The sequence below is a fragment of the Anomaloglossus baeobatrachus genome, chromosome 4 (assembly GCF_048569485.1).
Source record: "Anomaloglossus baeobatrachus isolate aAnoBae1 chromosome 4, aAnoBae1.hap1, whole genome shotgun sequence".
NCBI lineage: Eukaryota > Metazoa > Chordata > Amphibia > Anura > Aromobatidae > Anomaloglossus > Anomaloglossus baeobatrachus.
The window spans coordinates 149894329-149915873 of NC_134356.1; the positions used below are offsets into that span (position 1 = coordinate 149894329).

General features: G+C 47.3%; 1 protein-coding gene across 6 annotated transcripts in view; it reads left to right on the forward strand.

Annotated features, from left to right (window-relative positions):
• TENM2 (teneurin transmembrane protein 2) overlaps window positions 1–21545 on the forward strand; it is a 4009156-nt gene that overhangs the window by 3257893 nt on the left and 729718 nt on the right. For all 6 annotated transcript variants that reach the window (XM_075344552.1, XM_075344547.1, XM_075344548.1 and 3 more), the window contains 2 exons: window positions 10197–10351; window positions 11707–12581. In XM_075344552.1, the coding sequence (XP_075200667.1) occupies window positions 10197–10351; window positions 11707–12581 (1030 nt within the window). The remainder of the gene's footprint in view (window positions 1–10196; window positions 10352–11706; window positions 12582–21545) is intronic.

Below are 21545 nucleotides of genomic sequence, written 5' to 3' on the forward strand. Positions count from 1 at the left end.
TCATGCCACGTGTCCAGCTTGGATACCCAATAATTGTAAGGCACAGAGGAATGTCGGAGTACAGTTGTTCGATCTGCAAGGTACTCCTTCAGCATCTGGGCAAACTTAGGATTTCTTGTGGCACTACCCCGCACCTCAGGGGCTGTGGTACGTGAGGGGCTGAGAAAACTGTCCCACATCTTAAAGACTGTTCCCCTACCTCTGGCGGATTGGACTTGTGCCTCTCTCGGCTGTACGCCTCGGTTGTCCACTGATTCCTGACCTATGCCGCTAGCGTTTTGTGAGGGGAATGCTTTGCCTACTTCCGTGACTATGGCCTTCCGGAACTGCTGCATTTTGGTTGACCTCTCCTCCACGGGAATAAGAGACAAAAAGTTCTCCTTGTAGCGTGGGTCTAACAGTGTTACCAACCAGTAATGATTGTCGGCCAAGATGTTCTTAACGCGAGGGTCACGAGACAGGCAGCTTACCATAAAGTCAGCAATGTGCGCCAGACTCTTAACAGCCAGGACTTCAGTAGCCTGACCAACAAGATGACTGAACATGCTGTCCTCCTCCTCCTGCTCCTCCTCCTCCTCATCTACCCTGTCCTCTGGCCAGCCACGCTGAACCGAGGATATGACTGGTGTGCATGTCATATCCTCAATTTGGCCGGAGAGTTGCTCCATGTCTTCATCCTCCTCCTCGTCATAGTCCTCCACTGCACGTTGTGATGAGACGAGGCTGGGCTGTGTATTATCACCCACACCCACTACTGTTTCTTGCTGCAACTCATCGCGCTCCGCCTGCAATGCATCATGTTTGTTTTTCAGCAGAGACCGTTTTAGAAGGCAGAGTAGCGGTATGGTGACGCTAATAATGGCGTCATCACCACTCACCATCTTGGTGGAGTCCTCAAAGTTTTGGAGGATGGTACATAGGTCTGACATCCATCTCCACTCCTCAGGTGTTATGTGTGGAGTTTGACCCATTTCCCGACGGCTTAGGTGATGCAGGTACTCAACAACTGCCCTCTTCTGCTCACATATCCTGACCAACATGTGCAGAGTTGAATTCCAACGCGTGGGGACATCACACACCAGTCTGTGAGCCGGAAGATGCAAACGGCGCTGAAAGCCGGCAAGGCCGGCTGAAGCAGTAGGTGACTTTCGAAAATGTGCAGACAGGCGGCGAACTTTTACCAGCAGATCAGACAGCTCTGGGTATGACTTTAGAAACCGCTGAACCACGAGGTTGAGCACATGGGCCACGCATGGAACATGTGTCAGCTGGCCTCGCCTCAAAGCCGCCACCAGGTTCCGGCCATTGTCACACACGACCTTTCCTGGCTTTAGGTTCAGAGGTGTGAGCCAGTGATCTGCCTGCTGTTTCAGAGCTGTCCACAGCTCTTCTGCATTGTGGGGTTTGTCACCTATGCAGATTAGCTTCAGCACAGCCTGTTGCCGCTTCGCCGAGGCAGTGCTGCAGTGCTTCCAGCTTGTGACTGGTGTGGAGGGTACAGTGGATGAGGATGCGCAGGAGTAGGAGGAGGCTGAAGAGCATGACATTCCGGAGCTGTAGAGTGTGGGTGAAACACTGACTGAGGTAGGGCCTGCAAACCTTGGTGTGGGAAGGACGTGTTCCGTCCCTCGCTCAGACTGGGTCCCAGCTTCCACAATATTAACCCAGTGTGCCGTCAACGAGATGTAGCGGCCTTGCCCACAAGCACTTGTCCACGTGTCTGTGGTTAGGTGGACCTTGGGTGAAACAGCGTTGTTCAGGGCACGTGTGATGTTTTGTGACACGTGGTTATGCAACGCGGGGACGGCACACCGGGAGAAATAGTGGCGGCTGGGGACCGAGTAACGTGGGACAGCTGCCGCCATCAGGTCACGGAATGCTTCTGTCTCCACCAGCCTAAAAGGCAACATTTCAAGCGCAAGCAGTCGCGAAATGTTAGCATTTAGAACTGTGGCATGTGGGGTGTTGGCAGTGTATTTGCGCATGCGTTCAAAGGTTTGCTGAATGGATAACTGAACGCTGCGCTGGGACAAGGACGTGCTTGATGATGGTGTTCTTTCTGCGTAGGCAACTGCAGGTGCAGGAGTGGAGGAGGCTTGTTCGCAGGCAGCATGGACAGGGGATTGGCTCGCATGCACAACCAGCGAAGACGTAGCAGTGACATCAGCAAGCACTGCTCCTCGACTCTGTTGTACTTCCCACAAAGTCGGGTGCTTGGCTGACATGTGCCTGATCATGCTGGTGGTGGTCAGGCTGCTAGTTTTGGTACCCCTGCTGATGCTGGCACGGCAGGTGTTGCAAATGGCCTTTTTTGAATCATCTGGATCCAACTTAAAAAACTGCCAGACTCGGGAAGACCTAACATTTGTACAGGCACCTTGTGTCGTCGTGTTGTTCCGGGGAACGGTTGCCTGACTTCTGCCTGGGGCCACCACCCTGCTTCTTACTGCCTGTTGTGATGCTACGCCTCCCTCCCCCTGTGCACTGCTGTCCTCGCTCTGCATATCCTCCTGCCAGGTTGGGTCAGTTACTGGATCATCCACCACGTCGTCTTCCTCTTCCGCACCCTGCTCCTCCTCCTGACTTCCTGACAATTGTGTCTCATCATCGTCCACCACTTGTTGAGACACGTTGCCAACTTCGTGAGAACGTGGCTGCTCAAATATTTGGCCATCTGTACAGACGATCTCCTCATGACCCACTTCAATATGAGCTGGCGAGAGGCCAGAATGTGTGAATGGAAACGTGAACAGCTCTTCCGAGTGTCCAAGTGTGGGATCATTAATGTCCGAGGAGGACGTGTACTCAGCCTGGTGGTAGGAAGGAGGATCAGGTTCAGAAATGTGCGGTGCAGTATCACGGCTACTGACACTTGACCGTGTGGAAGACAGAGTGTTTGTGGTGGTGCCAATCTGACTGGAAGCATTATCTGCTATCCAACTAACAACCTGTTGACACTGGTCTTGGTTCAAGAGCGGTGTACTGCTGCGGTCCCCAAGAATTTGGGACAGGACGTGCGAGCGACTAGATGTGGCCCTTTGTTGTGGCGAAATTAGAGCTTGCCCACGACCTCGGCCTCTGCCTGCACCACCATCACGTCCACTTCCTGAATCCTTGCCAATGCCCTTGCGCATTTTGCAATGCTGTGCACTGCTGACGTGTATATTCACTACTTGTGCGTTATATCAAAGTTTCTGGAAATTGCACACAAGTGCACCTGTACGCTGCCACCAACAGGCACACACGTGCGGTTTTAAAAACCAAGCACGGACGCAATAAGAACCTAACAGGTTTTTTTGGGGAGCGACAATTACAGACAAGTCAGACACTATCTGGACTGTTTTACACTGTGTACACCAGCCCCAGATATGATGAAGGCTGGTATACGGTCACCACTACCCTGCCTGCCTGCCTGCCTGTATACTGGTACAATAGTCCTGACAAGGACTCTTCTGGTCACTAGCCTGTATTCAGACCTGGCTATACCCTGCCTGTATATAGCAACAATAGTCCTGAGAAGGACTCTGCTACTGTACTCCGACCTGGCTATACCCTGCCTGCCTGTATACAACTAGAATAGTCCTGAGAAGGACTTTTGGTCACACTGTTTGCAGCCCTGCAACTGAAAAAGCTATAAAGGGCCGCAAAGCTTTCCCTGAATGAGCGACACTCTCCCTGCACTGACAGTCTGGATAGCTGTGAGCAGAGCACAGCGCGCCGGCCGATATAAAGGCTCGGTCACGCTGTGCAGGCCGGCCAATCACTGCAATTCCACAACTAACAGGGCTGTGGCATTGCAGTGGTCTGCCAGCCAATCCCTGCATGAGGGCTGGCTCTCAAAAGAGCGCCAACATGCAGAAATGAAGACCACGAGTACAGCACGAGTATCGCGAGATTACTCGGTCCCCGCCGAGCAGCCCGAGTACAGCGATACTCGTGCGAGTACCGAGTAGTTACAAGCATGCTCGCTCATCACTAGTTACCAGCCATCATCAGACTGTGGACCATATAAGAACCACAATACTGATTAGTCCCAGGCAGTAGACTTAACTTTTGGAGGAGATCTTATATGTTTAGGTCCATTAATTATGAGGAGATAAGTAGGGCAGAGGTGGGCTCAGTAGGGAGAAGGGGCCAAGGATAGGGGGTAAGTTTCCAATGTGAGAAAACCCCTTTAAAGCAGCATTAAAACTGCAGCTAAAGATGGGAAACTGATTTATCTAAACAGTGTCCATCACCCAATGCACAAGCAAAAAACCTTCATTTGTCAGGTGAGATGATTTTTAAGCTGACTGAAAGGGAATCTGTCACCCCAAAATGACACCTAGACTGCAGAAATATTTATATGGGGGACATGATCTGTGGAGAAATAATCCCACCCATATAGTTCAGCTTAAAAGGAACTGGTCACGACCTTTAATATTAAACTGCTTCATCCTCTTGTTAGTCAGAAAATGTGCATCACTTACGTTGCGTCACTAACAAGACATTGGGGGCAGTTTAAAATTGAAAAAGGGTGTAACAGGTTCCCTTTATTTTTCACTGAAAAAGCCACATTTATTTAATATGAAAATGAGGACATTTCTGTGCGGCCTAAGCCTGGGTGCACGATACCACCTAATATAGAAAAATACTTGCCAGGCCTTTGTCTTGATTAATAGTGATCCATTGGTGAGAGTGAGCACCGTAAAACCAGATCTCCTGTCTGCACCGCACCCAACACTGCGGCACACTCCAAGCATCAGTGCGGGTGTGCACACAACACCGGAGGAGCACAGCGGCACACTCCAAGCATCAGTGCATGTGTGCACCCAACACCGGAGGAGCACAGCGGTACACTCCAAGCGTCAGTGCGGGTGTGCACACAACACTGGAGGAGCACAGCGGCACACTCCAAGCGTCAGTGCAGGTGTGCACACAACACCGGAGGAGCACAGCGGCACACTCCAAGCGTCAGTGCAGGTGTGCACACAACACCGGAGGAGCACAGCGGCACACTCCAAGCGTCAGTGCGGGTGTGCACACAACACCGGAGGAGCACAGTGAGGAGGGGGACACGGCACTGTGATGTGCTGTCTGCTCACTTCAACAACCTTCCTCCTCATTGAATCTGCAGTCAAATACAGGCAGCAACCAGGTGTCAGAACGTACCTGCAGTCACATTGCATGCGCACCCACACGGATACTGCAGTCACATTGCATGAGCACCCACACTGACACTGCAGTCACATTGCATGAGCACCCATGCGGATACTGCAGTCACATTGCATGAGCACCCACACTGACACTGCAGTCACATTGCATGCGCACCCATACTGACACTGCAGTCACATTGCGTGCGCACCCACACTGACACTGCAGTCACATTGCATGCGCACCCACACTGACACTGCAGTCACATTGCGTGCACCCACACTGACACTGCAGTCACATTGCGTGCACCCACACTGACACTGCAGTCACATTTCGTCCACCCACACTGACACTGCAGTCACATAGCGTGCACCCACACTGACACTGCAGTCACATTGCGTGCGCACCCATACTGACACTGCAGTCACATTGCGTGCTCACCCACACTGACACTTTGAGTGCTACTCTGCTCCTCCAGTGTCAGGACACGTGCAGAAATGCTAAGTGATTTTAGACAGCACTGACTCTCATCTAAGGACGAGGGACTGTCTTTATTATGCAAATAGGACGGTGCACATCTGCACCAAGACACCGGCCGAAACAGAGTGCACAAAACAGTCTGCATATATATAATAAAATATTAAGTTAAAACTGTACATGCTAGAGTGACGTCCCCTATATAAATGTGTCTGCAGATTAATTGGCATTTTGGGAGTAAAAGTAAAATGTCATCGTTCTTAGCAACACATTGTCCTGTGCCTCCCAAGACTTCCCTCTTGTTTGGTCTGCTGTAGCACATACTGCAATGGTGCCCGTATAGGGAATGTGTTACCAGGTTTTTGCTCCCCCATCTGAGAGCAGCATAATGTAGAGACAGAGCCCCTGATTCTAGCAATGTGTCACTTACTGAGCTGTTTGCTGCCATTTTCTCTGCTGCAGATCTCGCAGTTATACAGAGCTCATGCATATGCTGGACTACCTGCAGCACACCAAGTAGTCCTGTAATGATAACTACTGCTGATTAAACAGTGATTTTATCAAAACTACACTAAGCAGCCCAGTAAGTGACAACACTGGAATCAATCAGGATCTCTGCCCCTACATTATGCTGCTCTCAAATTAGGTGGCAAAAACCTGGTGACAGACTCATAATTCTCCTCACTAAAGAGTAACCACCCTAAGTAAGCCCAAGGCTGTGCCCAAGAATAAATAATTGCCCATCACTGAGCTCACTTCTCAAAAAATGACCTCACACTGTCTCACTTATAGTATACAGCCTCCACATTCTCTCCTATAACATTTCCACTACACTGCCCCCTCAAATGAAAACCCCCACTGTCTTCACCACTGAATTATACCCTCCAGATCTTCCTCACTTATGAACTATGACCCCCACTGTCCCCACCTCTCCATGCAGCCCCCACTTCATTGTCCCCCTCAAGATGTCCCCACTCTATAATAAACCTTCTGCTTTGCATTCTGTATACTGAGCCCTCCCAGGCTCCTAACTGAGCGCTCCCCAAGCTGCCCCTTCTCCATATCAAGCCCCCTCCATACCAAGCCCCCCCATGGTTCCCCTTCCATACCGAGAACCCCCCATGCTTCCCCATTCTTCATACCATGGCTCCCCCATGCTACCCCATTCTCCATACCATGCCTCCCATTCTCCATACTGCAACTCCCATTCGCTATACTGTCCACCACACTCATTTCCCCCCCCCCATTTTCCCATTCTGCTGCATCCCCAATTAAGGCGCACCCCCACCCTGTTCCATCACCCATGCTGCGCACCCCCATCATGCTCCATCCTCCATGTTGCACCCCTACATCATGCTTCATCCCCCCCATCCTCCATGTTGCGCCCCCACATCATGCTTCATCCCCCCATCCTCCATGTTGCGCTCCATATGCTTCATCCCCCCATCCTCCATGTTGTGCCCCCACATCATGCTCCATCCCCCCATCCTCCATGTTGTGCCCCCACATCATGCTCCATCCCCCATCCTCCATGTTGTGCCCCCACATCATGTTTCATCCCCCCATCCTCCATGTTGCGCCCCCACATCATGCTTCATCCCCCCATCCTCCATGTTGTGCCCCCACATCATGCTTCATCCCCCTATCCTCCATGTTGCGCCCCCACATAAGGCTCCATCCCCCCATCCTCCATGTTGCACCCCCACATCATGCTTCATCCCCTCCATCCTCCATTTTGCACCCCCACATCATGCTCCATCCCCCCATCCTCCATGTTGCACCCCCACATCATGCTTCATCCCCCATCCTCGATGTTGCACCTCCACATCATGCTTCATCCCCCCATCCTCCATGTTGCGCCCCCACATCATGCTTCATCCCCCCCATTCTTCATGTTGCGCCCCCACATCATGCTCCATCCCCCCATCCTCCATGTTGCGCCCCCACATCATGTTCCATCCCCCCATCCTCCATGTTGTGCCCCCACATCATGTTCCATCCCCCCATCCTCCATGTTGTGCCCCCACATCATGTTCCATCCCCCCATCCTCCATGTTGCACCCCCACATCATGCTTCATCCCCCCAATCCTCCATGTTGCACCCCCACATCATGCTCCATCCTCCCCATCCTCCATGTTGCGCCCCCACATCATGCTTCATCACCCAATCCTCCATGTTGCACCCCCACATCATGCTTCATCCCCCCATCCTCCATGTTGCACCCCCAGATCATACTTCATCCCCCCCATCCTCCATATTGTGCCCCCACATCATGCCCCATCCTCCATGTTGTGCCCCCACATCATGTTCCATCCCCCCATCCTCCATGTTGCACCCCCACATCATGTTCCATCCCCCCATCCTCCATGTTGCGCCCCCACATCATGCTTCATCCCCCCATCCTCCATGTTGCGCCCCCACATCATGCTTCATCCCCCCAATCCTCCATGTTGCACCCCCACATCATGCTCCATATGCTCCATCCCCCCATCCTCCATGTTGCGCCCCCACATCATGCTTCATCCCACCCATCCTCCATGTTGCACCCCCACATTATGCTTCATCCCCCCATCCTCCATGTTGCACCCCCACATCATGCTTCATCCCCCCAATCCTCCATGTTGCACCCCCACATCATGCTCCATCCCCCCATCCTCCATGTTGCGCCCCCACATCATGCTCCATCCCCCATCCTCCATGTTGCGCCCCCACATCATGTTCCATCCCCCCATCCTCCATGTTGCACCCCCACATCATGTTACATCCCCCCCATCCTCCATGTTGTGCCCCCACATCATGTTCCATCCCCCCATCCTCCATGTTGCGCCCCCACATCATGTTCCATCCCCCCAATCCTCCATGTTGCACCCCCACATCATGTTACATCCCCCCATCCTCCATGTTGTGCCCCCACATAATGTTCCATCCCCCATGCTCCATGTTGCGCCCCCACATCATGCTCCATCCCCCATCCTCCATGTTGCACCCCCACATCATGCTTCATCCCCCCATCCTCCATGTTGCACCCCCACATCATGCTTCATCCCCCCAACCTCCATGTTGCACCCCCACATCATGCTTCATCCTCCCATCCTCCATGTTGCACCCCCACAGCATGCTTCATTCCCCCATGCTCCATGTTGCACCCCCACATCATGCTTCATCCCCCATCCTCCATGTTGCGCTCCCACATCATGTTCCATCCCCCCATCCTCCATGTTACGCCCCCACATCATGTTCCATCCCCCTCATCCTCCATGTTGCGTGCGCCCGCCCCTCCCCCCGGGTTGCTTGTTCGGCGCTGTCTTCGGCTGTAAAGCGTTTACCTGCTCCAGGCTCCATCTCTCGTTCTCGGCAGCTGGACCTCCCATCTTCCTCTGCAGCTCCATCTCCCGTTCTCCGCAGTGGTGGCGGCGGCGGCAGGATCTCACATCTTCCTCGGAGGCGGCTCCATCTCCTGTCCTCCTCTGTGCGGCGCTGCCTCACGCTGCTGTGACCTCTGCACAGTGAGCGCACGGCAGCACGTCGGGGCGGGGAGCCGATTGCAGCTCTTCTGACCCCGGAAGTGCCGGCGTGCTCACAATTTCATTTATATTTGCGTGTTATAGACGCGACTATAAATGACTGCAGTGCCCCCTCCCTCCTCTAAAAAGATGCCGGATTTAATAAAGAGTTTGGAGGAGGGAGAAAGATTTAAAAAAAAATAAATAAAAATTTTTAAGTTTTGGTCTGGGCGCCGCCCCCTGGAAGGCGCCGCTCCAGGCACATGCCCTCAAGTGCCTAATGGCAAATACGGCCATGCCTCTAAGGGGCACTTTGCACACTATGACATCGCAGGTGCGATATCGGTGGGGTCATGTCGAAAGTGATGCACTTCCGGCGTCGCTCTCGACATCGCAGTGTGTAAATCCTAGATGATACGATTAACGAGCGCAAAATCGTCGTCATCGGTGTAGTGTCGAGGAATTCCATAATTATGCTGCTGCGATGGTACGATGTTGTTCGTCGTTCCTGCGGCAGCACACATCGCTGTGTGTGAAGCCGCAGGAGCGAGGAACATCTCCTACCTGCGACTTGCGGCTATGCGGAAGGACAGAGGTGGGCGGGATGTTTACGTCCCGCTCATCTCCGCCCCTCTGCTTCTATTGGTCGCCTGACGTGTGACGTCGCTATGACGCCGCACGACCCGCCCCCTTAATAAGGAGGCGGGTCGCCGGCTAGAGCGACGTCGCAGGGCAGTTGAGTGCATGCGAAGCTGCCGTAGCGATAATGTTCACTACGGCAGCTATCACCATGATATTGCAGCTGCGACGGGGCGGGGACTATCGCGCACGGCATCGCAAGCATCGGCTTGCAATGTCGTAGTGTGCAAAGTGCCCCTAAGGCTCTCGTTCATTTTCTTTACGAATGTATACAGTGCATCACTGCTCTTTACTGCGTGTAAATGAATACTCCAGTAATTCAAGGATAGAAAGTAAAATAATTTCCAGGATTGTAATTCTTTCACATCACTGTATTGGAATAAATAGTTCATATCTGTAAATGCAACATTTATTTTCAACATAAAATGTTTCCTATCTTTCAGGAATCGCTGTTGATAAGAATGGGTTAATTTATTTTGTTGATGCAACAATGATTCGAAAAGTGGATCCAAATGGAATAATTTCTACGCTTTTAGGATCCAATGACCTTGCAGCAGGGCGACCTTTAAGCTGTGATTCTAGCATGGACATCACTCAGGTACAGTGTTTTTTTTGCTAAAAATTATTAAAAGAAATATTAAGTACTTTAAATTGATGGCATATCCTTAAGATAAGTCATCAATAGCAGATTTGTGGGGCGCAACACACAGCACCCCCTTATCGGCTGTTCTTGGTGCCAGCAGTGGCCAGAAGTGATCAGCTGTGGAACAGCTCAGCTCCATCAACACTATAGTAGCCACAGCAGGGTACTTCAAATCAACCCCAATACATTCAAATAGTGGCCAGCTATATAGCACCCAGCTATAGGCATTACAACAACAGATATAATAAAATATAAGCTTTACTAATAGCATTCTTAGAAGAGGGGGAAAGGTGGGGAAAGGTGGTAAAAGGTGATGTAGTGGTGGGGATTAAAGAATTTGCAGTGGACAGGGGTCAATGGAAACATCTCTATGAAAGAGGATTGAAAACTGCTATATAATATATACAAAAGCATAAATACTATAGTAGTGTTTACTATGGATCCAGTAGCACGGGCTTTACTAGTAAGGTAATTTAGATGCTGGAAGCATCATCCAACACTTTAGTCAAATTCAAGCTGCAGGTCCCACCTCATTCTTTATTTATATTGTGGTATTACCTAGCTAATAAATGTAACACTGTGGACCTTTGACCGCAAAGACTCTGAATCTACTATAGCAGCTACATTTGGGTTTTTATAAGGCTACAGTATGGTCAAGATAAACTATCAGTATCAGATCGTTAGGTATGACATCTAGCTCAATCCCATGTTCTTAAATGGAAATAAGCTGCAAGAAGCTGCAATAGTGGGCATAGCCTTTACCAGGAATCTAATGTTGATGGCCAACCAGTCCCTAAAGGGTACTTTACACGCTGCGACATCGCTAGCGATCTCATTAGCGATGTGAAATTCTAGATCGCAAGTGCGATCTTTCGAGATCGCACATAGGTCATTTTACGCATGTGCGATCCGAAAGATCGCACTTGCAATCTAGAATTTCACATCGCTAATGAGATCGCTAGCGATGTCGCCGCGTGTTTAGTACCCTTAATGCAAGAATAGCCTAAGCAGTATAGTAATGTCAGAAAACTGTTTTAACTAAATATAATTTACAATATATTTAATATTTTTATAATAATCAGGTCAGATGTAATTCTTTGGAATGTTTTTCATAAAAAATAGCAAGTTCCATTAAAGGGTTCTACACTCTGTAGCTAAACAAAATATCCCCATTCCATATTATATTCAGTACTGTGCAATTACTAGAAGCCAGTGTAGAGGTACGTTATATTGTAGTTCATAATAACTTTAATTATTATTAGTAAAAGCAATTATGGCATTGTTGGTTACTTATATACTATATTTTGCAGGTTCGCATGGAATGGCCAACAGATTTAGCTGTTAACCCAATGGACAATTCTCTTTATGTTTTGGAGAACAATGTTATTTTGCGCATAACAGAGAACCACCAAGTCAGCATCATAGCCGGACGTCCTATGCACTGTCAGGTGCCTGGCATTGACTATTCCTTGAGCAAGCTGGCTATTCATTCCGCACTCGAATCTGCCAGTGCTATAGCTATTTCCCACACTGGGATCCTTTACATTGCAGAAACAAATGAAAAGAAAATTAATCGTATAAGACAAGTGACAACAAATGGTGAAATCTCTCTTTTAGCAGGTGCAGCTTCAGACTGCAACTGCAAAGACGATGTCAATTGCAATTGCTATGCTGGAGACGATGGCTATGCCACAGATGCATTCTTAAACTCTCCGTCATCTCTTGCTGTAGCACCTGATGGCACAGTATATATTGCAGATCTTGGAAATATTCGTATAAGAGCTGTTCTTCAAAACAAGCCAGTTCTCACTTCATTTAATCAGTATGAAGTTGCATCCCCAGGGGAACAAGAGTTATACATTTTTAATATCAATGGGATTCATCAGTATACTCAGAGCCTAGTCACTGGAGAATACCTTTCCAATTTTACTTACAGTGCCGATAATGATGTGATAGAAGTTATTGATAATAGTGGAAACTCTTTGAAAATCCGCAGGGATTCTAATGGTACCCCAAGACATTTCCTTATGCCAGACAATCAGATAATCACCCTAACACTCACTACAAGTGGAGCACTGAAGTTGGTTTCCTCACAGAGTCTGGAGTTGTCTTTGATGACGTATGATGGGAACATGGGGCTGATGGCAACGAAGAGTGATGAGACTGGCTGGACCATGTTTTATGAGTAAGTATATACTTAAAAGCTGTAGCATAAAATTAGTTTACTATGAAACAGAAACCATAAACCATTTTTTTATTAGTATTATTTAAAGTTCACTAAGAAAACTATCCCGATTGTGTAGTGACACACACGATTAATGAAAGGAAAGTAAATGTAAATATATGAATATATTTGTTAATTTATTCATATATTTCTAAGAGGAAATACTGGAGGAACACACAATGCAGAGTTCTAGTTGGCAGTTCATGGGAAATACAAGTTTGCTAGATGTTTTCTTGATGAGATACCGTTTGAAAATCTTTTCCACTCTATAGGTTGTTAAAGGTCCCATCAACAGGATTCATCATCAATTCATATTATTAGGCCTCGGTTCCACTTATGTTTTGCATGAACGAATGCAATTCGATAAAGCATCGGATTACTCTCACTCTAGTGCAAAACTATGGGGCAGTGTCCATGTTCGATATATTTCTCATGCCATAGTTGCATGCGGAATGAATAGTAGCATGCTGCGTTTGGCAGCAATTCTCGGCTATAAGAGCGTATGAAACATCAGACTGCACTTGCATGTAATCCGAGTGTAGTGCGATATATTAAGAGACAAGAGGCGAAGGAGATGGGGAGAAAGTGCTCCCTCCCTCTCCTCCGCAACTGTGATACTATCGCAAGATTGCATCACAGTTGCATGACACTCAGCTCACACTCACAGCAGTGGGTCATTAGCATATGACTTCCGATGCTCTCGCATTGGAAGCTATACACAAGTGGAACTGTACCCTTACTACTAAATGAAGATCCAGCCACTGTGACCTCCACAAATCACAAAAACAGGGCCCATGTGCCACCTGTGTGAATGGAGTAATAGGGCAACCAACACTTCTTTCACTGTTTGTGGTCAGTCATAAACACTCTGCTGCCATAAATCAATAAAAGTGAATGGAGCAGTGGTTACACATGTGCGCCATTGCTTCATTCACACAAGATTTTGGAAAATCCATTCTGAGGTCACTGGGGGGGTTCCCTGGGGTCAAGCCTTAACCAATCTTAGATGTGTCACCTATCCTGTAGATAGATCATAATATTGTTTAAAGGATAAACACTGCAATGATCATCTTCTGAATGTTTTAGTTTTTATCACAATTACAGATGAGCGAATAGATCCACAGAGGATGGACTTTGAACCAAAATTCCTTGATTGTGCAGGTCCACACAAATTTGAACACTCTGCGGCTTGATCCGCATTCATTACAATATATATACAGTTAGGTCCAGAAATATTTGGACAGTGACACAAGTTTTGTTATTTTAGCTGTTTACAAAAACATGTTCAGAAATACAATTATATATATAATATGGGCTGAAAGTGCACACTCCCAGCTGCAATATGAGAGTTTTCACATCCAAATCGGAGAAAGGGTTTAGGAATCATAGCTCTGTAATGCATAGCCTCCTCTTTTTCAAGGGACCAAAAGTAATTGGACAAGGGACTCTAAGGGCTGCAATTAACTCTGGAGGCGTCTCCCTCGTTAACCTGTAATCAATGAAGTAGTTAAAAGGTCTGGGGTTGATTACAGGTGTGTGGTTTTGCATTTGGAAGCTGTTGCTGTGACCAGACAACATGCGGTCTAAGGAACTCTCAATTGAGGTGAAGCAGAACATCCTGAGGCTGAAAAAAAAAAAAAATCCATCAGAGAGATAGCAGACATGCTTGGAGTAGCAAAATCAACAGTCGGGTACATTCTGAGAAAAAAGGAATTGACTGGTGAGCTTGGGAACTCAAAAAGGCCTGGGCGTCCACAGATGACAACAGTGGTGGATGATCGCCGCATACTTTCTTTGGTGAAGAAGAACCCGTTCACAACATCAACTGAAGTCCAGAACACTCTCAGTGAAGTAGGTGTATCTGTCTCTAAGTCAACAGTAAAGAGAAGACTCCATGAAAGTAAATACAAAGGGTTCACATCTAGATGCAAACCATTCATCAATTCCAAAAATAGACAGGCCAGAGTTAAATTTGCTGAAAAACACCTCATGAAGCCAGCTCAGTTCTGGAAAAGTATTCTATGGACAGATGAGACAAAGATCAACCTGTACCAGAATGATGGGAAGAAAAAAGTTTGGAGAAGAAAGGGAACGGCACAAGATCCAAGGCACACCACATCCTCTGTAAAATATGGTGGAGGCAACGTGATGGCATGGGCATGCAGGGCTTTCAATGGCACTGGGTCACTTGTGTTTATTGATGACATAACATCAGACAAGAGTAGCCGGATGAATTCTGAAGTGTACCGGGATATACTTTCAGCCCAGATTCAGCCAAATGCCGCAAAGTTGATCGGACGGCGCTTCATAGTACAGATGGACAATGACCCCAAGCATACAGCCAAAGCTACCCAGGAGTTCATGAGTGCAAAAAAGTGGAACATTCTGCAATGGCCAAGTCAATCACCAGATCTTAACCCAATTGAGCATGCATTTCACTTGCTCAAATCCAGACTTAAGACGGAAAGACCCACAAACAAGCAAGACCTGAAGGCTGCGGCTGTAAAGGCCTGGCAAAGCATTAAGAAGGAGGAAACCCAGCGTTTGGTGATGTCCATGGGTTCCAGACTTAAGGCAGTGATTGCCTCCAAAGGATTCGCAACAAAATATTGAAAATAAAAATATTTTGTTTGGGTTTGGTTTATTTGTCCAATTACTTTTGACCTCCTAAAATGTGGAGTGTTTGTAAATTCATTCCACAAAGGGAGAGAAAAAGTTCTACATCTGACTGTAGTGCACTAGAGCACTGCTAAATTGAAAATAGTAGTGATAGTTTCATTTTGTGCTTAACACTGGTTGTGGACCCGCTGCGCCACAGGCCAAACTTACCCTGAAGGGTATGACTAAGTTTCTACTAGATCTTCACTAAAGTCTCTGATGGTGAGGATAGGCTGGGCTGCTGGTAGACACAGGTACCACTCTATGGCAGAAGATAATCAGAGCGTCACAGGCGTAAGAACGAGGTACAGGAGGGTGAAGACAAAGATGTGGTCAGACAATCTAAGGTAGAGGCATGCAGCACAGATTTGATACATATAACTGAGTTTAGGATTTGACCAGTACATACCACCCAAATACCACTGTTGTTAGTGGTTTGCTAGCCAGATTTGTTGAGGATACTTGGACATTAAAAAGGTAGTGTTTGTATTAATGAGCTCAGTGTTCAATACACTCCAAGGAGATCTCGGCATTCTTCGATCAAATAGAGAATTTTGATTATTGCAAATAATTTGCCACAAATCAAAATTTGGATTTCAATTCTAATCATTTACACCCTGACATCAGTTACAATATTCTAGCACAAATTCAATATCCTATATTGTTCTGTAGACAAATGATGCAGAAAATCCAGTCCCCTGACATCCAGGTACATTGTACTTTGCAGCTCCCTTTTTGTACCTTATGAGAATTATTTTAGCCAGTTTCTCACCTCTCAAAGCACTGGGGTTACTATGACAACATTTGTGGAGCGACTGTGTTAGAATTTCGGCTGTTATTTAAATATCCCAAGGAGATATATTCTAGCTGAAAATGCAAGCATACAACTGGAGGAGAATAGAAAAGCCAGGAAGTGCACTATTTCTTTTTTATTTTTGTAGGAAGCGTAAAATATGTTTAGATGTTAGTAATGCTGCTGAATGTTCATTTAATGCCACTAATTAATGATATTTTATGATCGTTTTAATTATGTAATTCTCAATTCAGTACAAACTGTAAAGGAAGCATATGTGTTTTCTTGAATCTCCCCAAACAGGGAGTAGGTATTTTGAGTAATCTCTTCTAAGAGGCAAAGTAATGTGCATAGCCTTGTCTCTGCAATGTGAGCTGGTAGATCTTCATTGCTGTCAGTGAAATTCATGTGAGCGTTATCAGCAGGCACGTGTGTGTGTGTGTGTGTGTGTGTGTGTAGCTAGCATATGTGAGGACATAATGTGGGCCCTGACAGTACTTCATTAACATGTTAATTAAATGTTTTGCTGCTTGTTGATAGTTTTATATTCACCACTTTAATAGAAATAGTGTGATCACTATCACATTTTCTCTAAGATACTTTACCAACTTCACAGATCTACAAATTACGTGTTTATGCATTGTACATTGTATGCCAAACTTGTTTCTGCTTAGTACAAAAAAGACACCTTTAAAACTGCAAGTATTTCATTTTCTTCAACATACAGTCTAATAATGCACTCATATTTACTGTAATTGTCGTAATTTGTCACTAACAACAGGTGTCCTATTTATAGGAATTTTTATGCCAAAACTTGGGGAGTGGGATCGTTATGTACATCTATTTCCCACTCTATTAACACATTAATGTGATGTACATATATTCATGCAAAACAAGTTAAAAGGAGTCTTTCTGGATTTCTATAGAATGTTGTTTAGGGAAAAATATGTGTGTATATATACAGTATATGTATATACATAATGTATGTATGTATGTATGTATGTATGTATGTATGTATGTATGTATGTATATATATATATATATATATATATATATATATATATATATATATATATATATTGTGAGACTGTGACCGGGGTTATCTATGACGGCCGGTATGTCTCGCCCCGGTTGTGCTCACTCCATGATAGAAAGTAAATCCACTCTAGGGTTAATGCTGTTTCCCTACAGGCTGAAGGAAGGGTTAAATGGAAACAGGAACGAGGGCAGGTGTGCCGGGTGTGAGGGAGTGAACAGAACTTCCTGAGTTCTCTGCTGGAGAGGCACATGTATATTGTTGTGGACTTTTGTTTGGACATTAAAACCGTGTGCTGTGAACCTTAATGCCTGGATCCCGTGTCTTCTGCTGCGCAGCCGACCGTGCTACCTCACATATGGTGGAGAATGCGGGCATGACAGCAGGTGAGGTGTAGCATCCATCCCTGGTGACCCAGTAGCACATGTCCTGGATTCGAGCGGCTATACTACAGCCCAAACCCGGTGACGCCATGGAGGACATACTAAAGCAGCTGGCTCAGGCTAATGCACAGCAACAACAGGCTAATTCACAGCAACAACAGGCTAATGCACAGCAACAACAGGCTAATGCACAGCTACAAGAGGCTAATGCACAGCAGCAACAGACCAATGCACACCTGCTCCGGGCGTTGGAACGTCAGCAGCAATCCTTGCAAGTGCAGGAAAAAAGGCACCAAGAACAGATGATTCTCCTGGCCAAGTCGATCCGTGCCGGACCGGCAGCAACAACCCCGGGACCGGGTGACGACGGCAGCGTCCGGAAAGCGGTGAGACAAGCGTTGCAAAAGATGACCCCGGGGGATGATGTGGAAGCGTTCCTGGCGGTGTTTGAGCGGGTGGCCGAGCGGGAAAAGCTGCCGACCCCCCAGTGGGCTGAGGTATTGTCGCCCTATCTGACGGGGGAACCCCAAAAAGCGTACCTGGACCTCTGTACCGAGGACGCCATTGACTATGTGACCCTGAAAGCCGAAATACTGGCTCGGTTGGGGGTGAATACCTATGTACGGGCTCAGCGGGTAAATCAGTGGTTCTATGAGGAAGCCAAACCCGTACGCTCACAGGCCTATGACTTGTTGCATCTTGTAAAAAAGTGGTTGCAGCCTGACACTCTGAGCCCAGCGCAAATGGTGGAAAGGGTAGTAGTGGATCGTTTTGTGCGCACTTTACCCGTCACCGTTCAACGGTGGGTAGGACAGGGTGACCCGAGTACCCTGGACCAATTAGTGTCCCTGGTAGAGCGGCATGTGGCTACGCAGGACTTGATACGGGACACTGAGACTTTGCGTACCGCCCGGCGGTCCGGCCCCTCCAAGCCTAGGGCCAAGGCCGCACCGCTGACAACGGTGCAGGAGTCCCCTACCATCCCGTCTGAGGCCGCGCCCGCCATTCCTGAGGTCCGGAAGGTTCTGTACCCTAAACGACAACCCGTCAAGGGGGTTTCCGTCCCCATTAGATGTTGTCGGTGCCAGCGGGTGGGACATATGGAAGCCCAGTGTCCACTCACCACGGAGCCCATGGATTGTGGGGTTACCCGGCGGGGTTCAATGTATGTTCAGGTGGTGTGTACCGCTGACCTGGTCTCCCCAGAGACGGAGCCCCACTTGTGCCAAATACAGGTGAATGGATGTCCGGTTACAGGATTGTTAGATTCCGGAAGCTTAGTGACCCTTGTGCGATCAACCCTAAGGGCTAAAGTAAAGGCCACAGGACGTACCGTGGGGGTGGTTTGCATACATGGGGACCGCCGAGACTATCCCACGGGGATTGTCACCATCACAGCACCTTGCGGTCAGGTGCAACATGAGGTGGGACTTCTTAACACTCTTCCTTATGACGTGATCCTAGGAAGGGATCTGCCCTATTTTTGGACTTTATGGAGGAGACCTTCTAAGTCCCCTCAGATATTGATCAGTCCGGGACCTGAGCCCTACAATCCTGAATCCGGGACGCCTGCCGTAGGGGTCACCATGATAGGGACAGAGTGTGAACCCGATAGGTCACCCCTAGAGGTATTGGCAGGAGAGGCTGAGATGGTCGAGCCTATCCCGGAGTTGGAGGCGTCCCCGGATACGTTTGGGACAGCCCAACTCCAGGACCCTACGTTAATACATGCCCGGAGTCGGGTGACAGTAGTTGACACATTAAAACCGTGTGCTGTGAACCTTAATGCCTGGATCCCGTGTCTTCTGCTGCGCAGCCGACCATGCTACCTCACAATATATATATATATATATATATATATATATATATATATATTATAATATAATATAATATATAAAGCTGAATGTGTGTATGTGTGTATGTATGTCCGGGATTGGCATCTGCACCGTCGCAGCTACAGCCACAGCCACAAAATTTTGCATACTCACACTTGTGGACCCCGAGAGCGTCATAGGCTATGTTTCGCCAAAAAACCTGCCTCCATTAAAGCGAATGGAGCTGGGAGCCACAGTGCAGCCATAACTTCAGAAGAATGCGCAGCCACGCCCTTATATGGAATGTTGACATGTCACAATGCAGCCAGGGAAAGAGGCAGACACATACAGGGTAAGAAACAGACATAGACAGGGTAAGAGACAGACACAAAGAGACAGACACAGACAAAGAGTCAGACTGACAGGGAAAGAGACAGGGAAAGAGAGGGACAGGTTAAGAGACAGACAAAGAGACAGACTGACAGGGAAAGAGACAGGGAAAGAGAGGGAAAGAGACAGACAGGGTCAGAGACAGAGAAAGACAGGTAAATAGACAGACAAAGAGACAGACACAGGGAAAGAGACAGAGGGAAAGAGGGAAAGAGACAGACAGGGAAAGAGAAGGAAAGAGACAGATAGGGAAAGAGACAGACAGGGAAAGTGACATAGATAGACAGGCAGACAGGGAAAGAGACAGACAGACAAAGAGATAGAGAGAGAGAGAGACAGAGAGATATATACAGAGGGGGAGACAGACAGAGAATGGAAGAGAAACAGAGAGACAGTTATTATCCCGGGCAGCGCCGGTTGCTATGTTGTGAGGCGAAATTTTAACCCTGCTCGTTCCAATTTACCAATCAATTTTGCCCCTATCTACATAATGGGGAAAAAGTGAAACGAAAAGTGTTGGAGGCAAATTGACAGCTGCCAGATGTGAACAAAGGGGACTTAAAAAATGAGGCGATGGCGCCAAAGAATATATACCATACAGTTGCTAAGGTGGGGCCCCGACATGGGATACTCACCACACACGGGGATATGAACACACACACAAAATGCGCCACACACTACCACATACTTGAACACATATACAACCCTCAGCATACATCTCACCACACCTACACCAACCTCGCCACATAATCGCCCTAAACACACCCAAGTCTGGTATTATCCTTCAAAAAAAAAAGCTGATTAATAAGCAGCCAAACTACAAGAACAACAAATGTACCATATAGGAAATATGGCAGCTGTCAGTCACATGACCTGTCTATTATGTGTATGTGTGAGCTAATATATACTGTCAGGGGGAAGGCATTCTGTTGCCTGGAGATTTATTAGGCTGCCAATAGCAACCAATCACAGCTTATCTTCTATTTTGCTACAGTTAATTAATCTGAGCTCTGATTGGTTAAGATAGGCAACAATTTAATAATTACACTTATATCTATTGTTTTGTGTTTTTTGTGTGCAGAATACATTTTTGTTAATACATTCCATTTTGTAAACAGCAGTTATTAACCCGGGCGAAGCCGGGTAGTACAGCTAGTATATATATATATATATATATATATATATATATATATATATATATATATATATAAAAATATATATAAAATATTAACTTCTATATTATTTAGACATTTTAGATATACACTATGAACATAGGACCAGGAGAATCCTTATCATCAGACTACTGGTATGAAAAGTCACTGCATTTTGGTGCCATTCGAGGCTGTGTCATTTTCGCTCAGCTCCAACAAAGTAAGTAAAGCTAGAGTGGGAAGGGGCAATGGCAACTCCTGCCTATACAATTCATTAAAAGCAGGGTCAGCATTAAGGAAAGGATGGGGGGATGGAAAACTGGGCAATTGCACAGGGCCCCCACCCCACAAAAGAAGCCTCCTGCTCCTGCAGCCCCTCCATGAAGCAGAATGTGTGGAGCAGTATTTTTAGTGCTGTACATCCTCTATAGTCCTGGTCAGCTGGTCTTTCTCTCTCCCAACAGTGTCAGGTCAGATGTTGATAGGAAGAAGGGGCTGACTCTCACAACACAGCAGTGTACAAACAGGACGGCATGTTGCCTGCAGTCCTGTCTGTACTGTGTCCATGCTCCATCAACATGTCTAACACCTCCACGACTGTCTCCTGGGATCAGTATAAGAGTAGCATATATGTCTGTCTGTCTGTCTGTCTGTCTGTCTGTCTGTCTATCTATCTATCTATCTATATATATATATATAT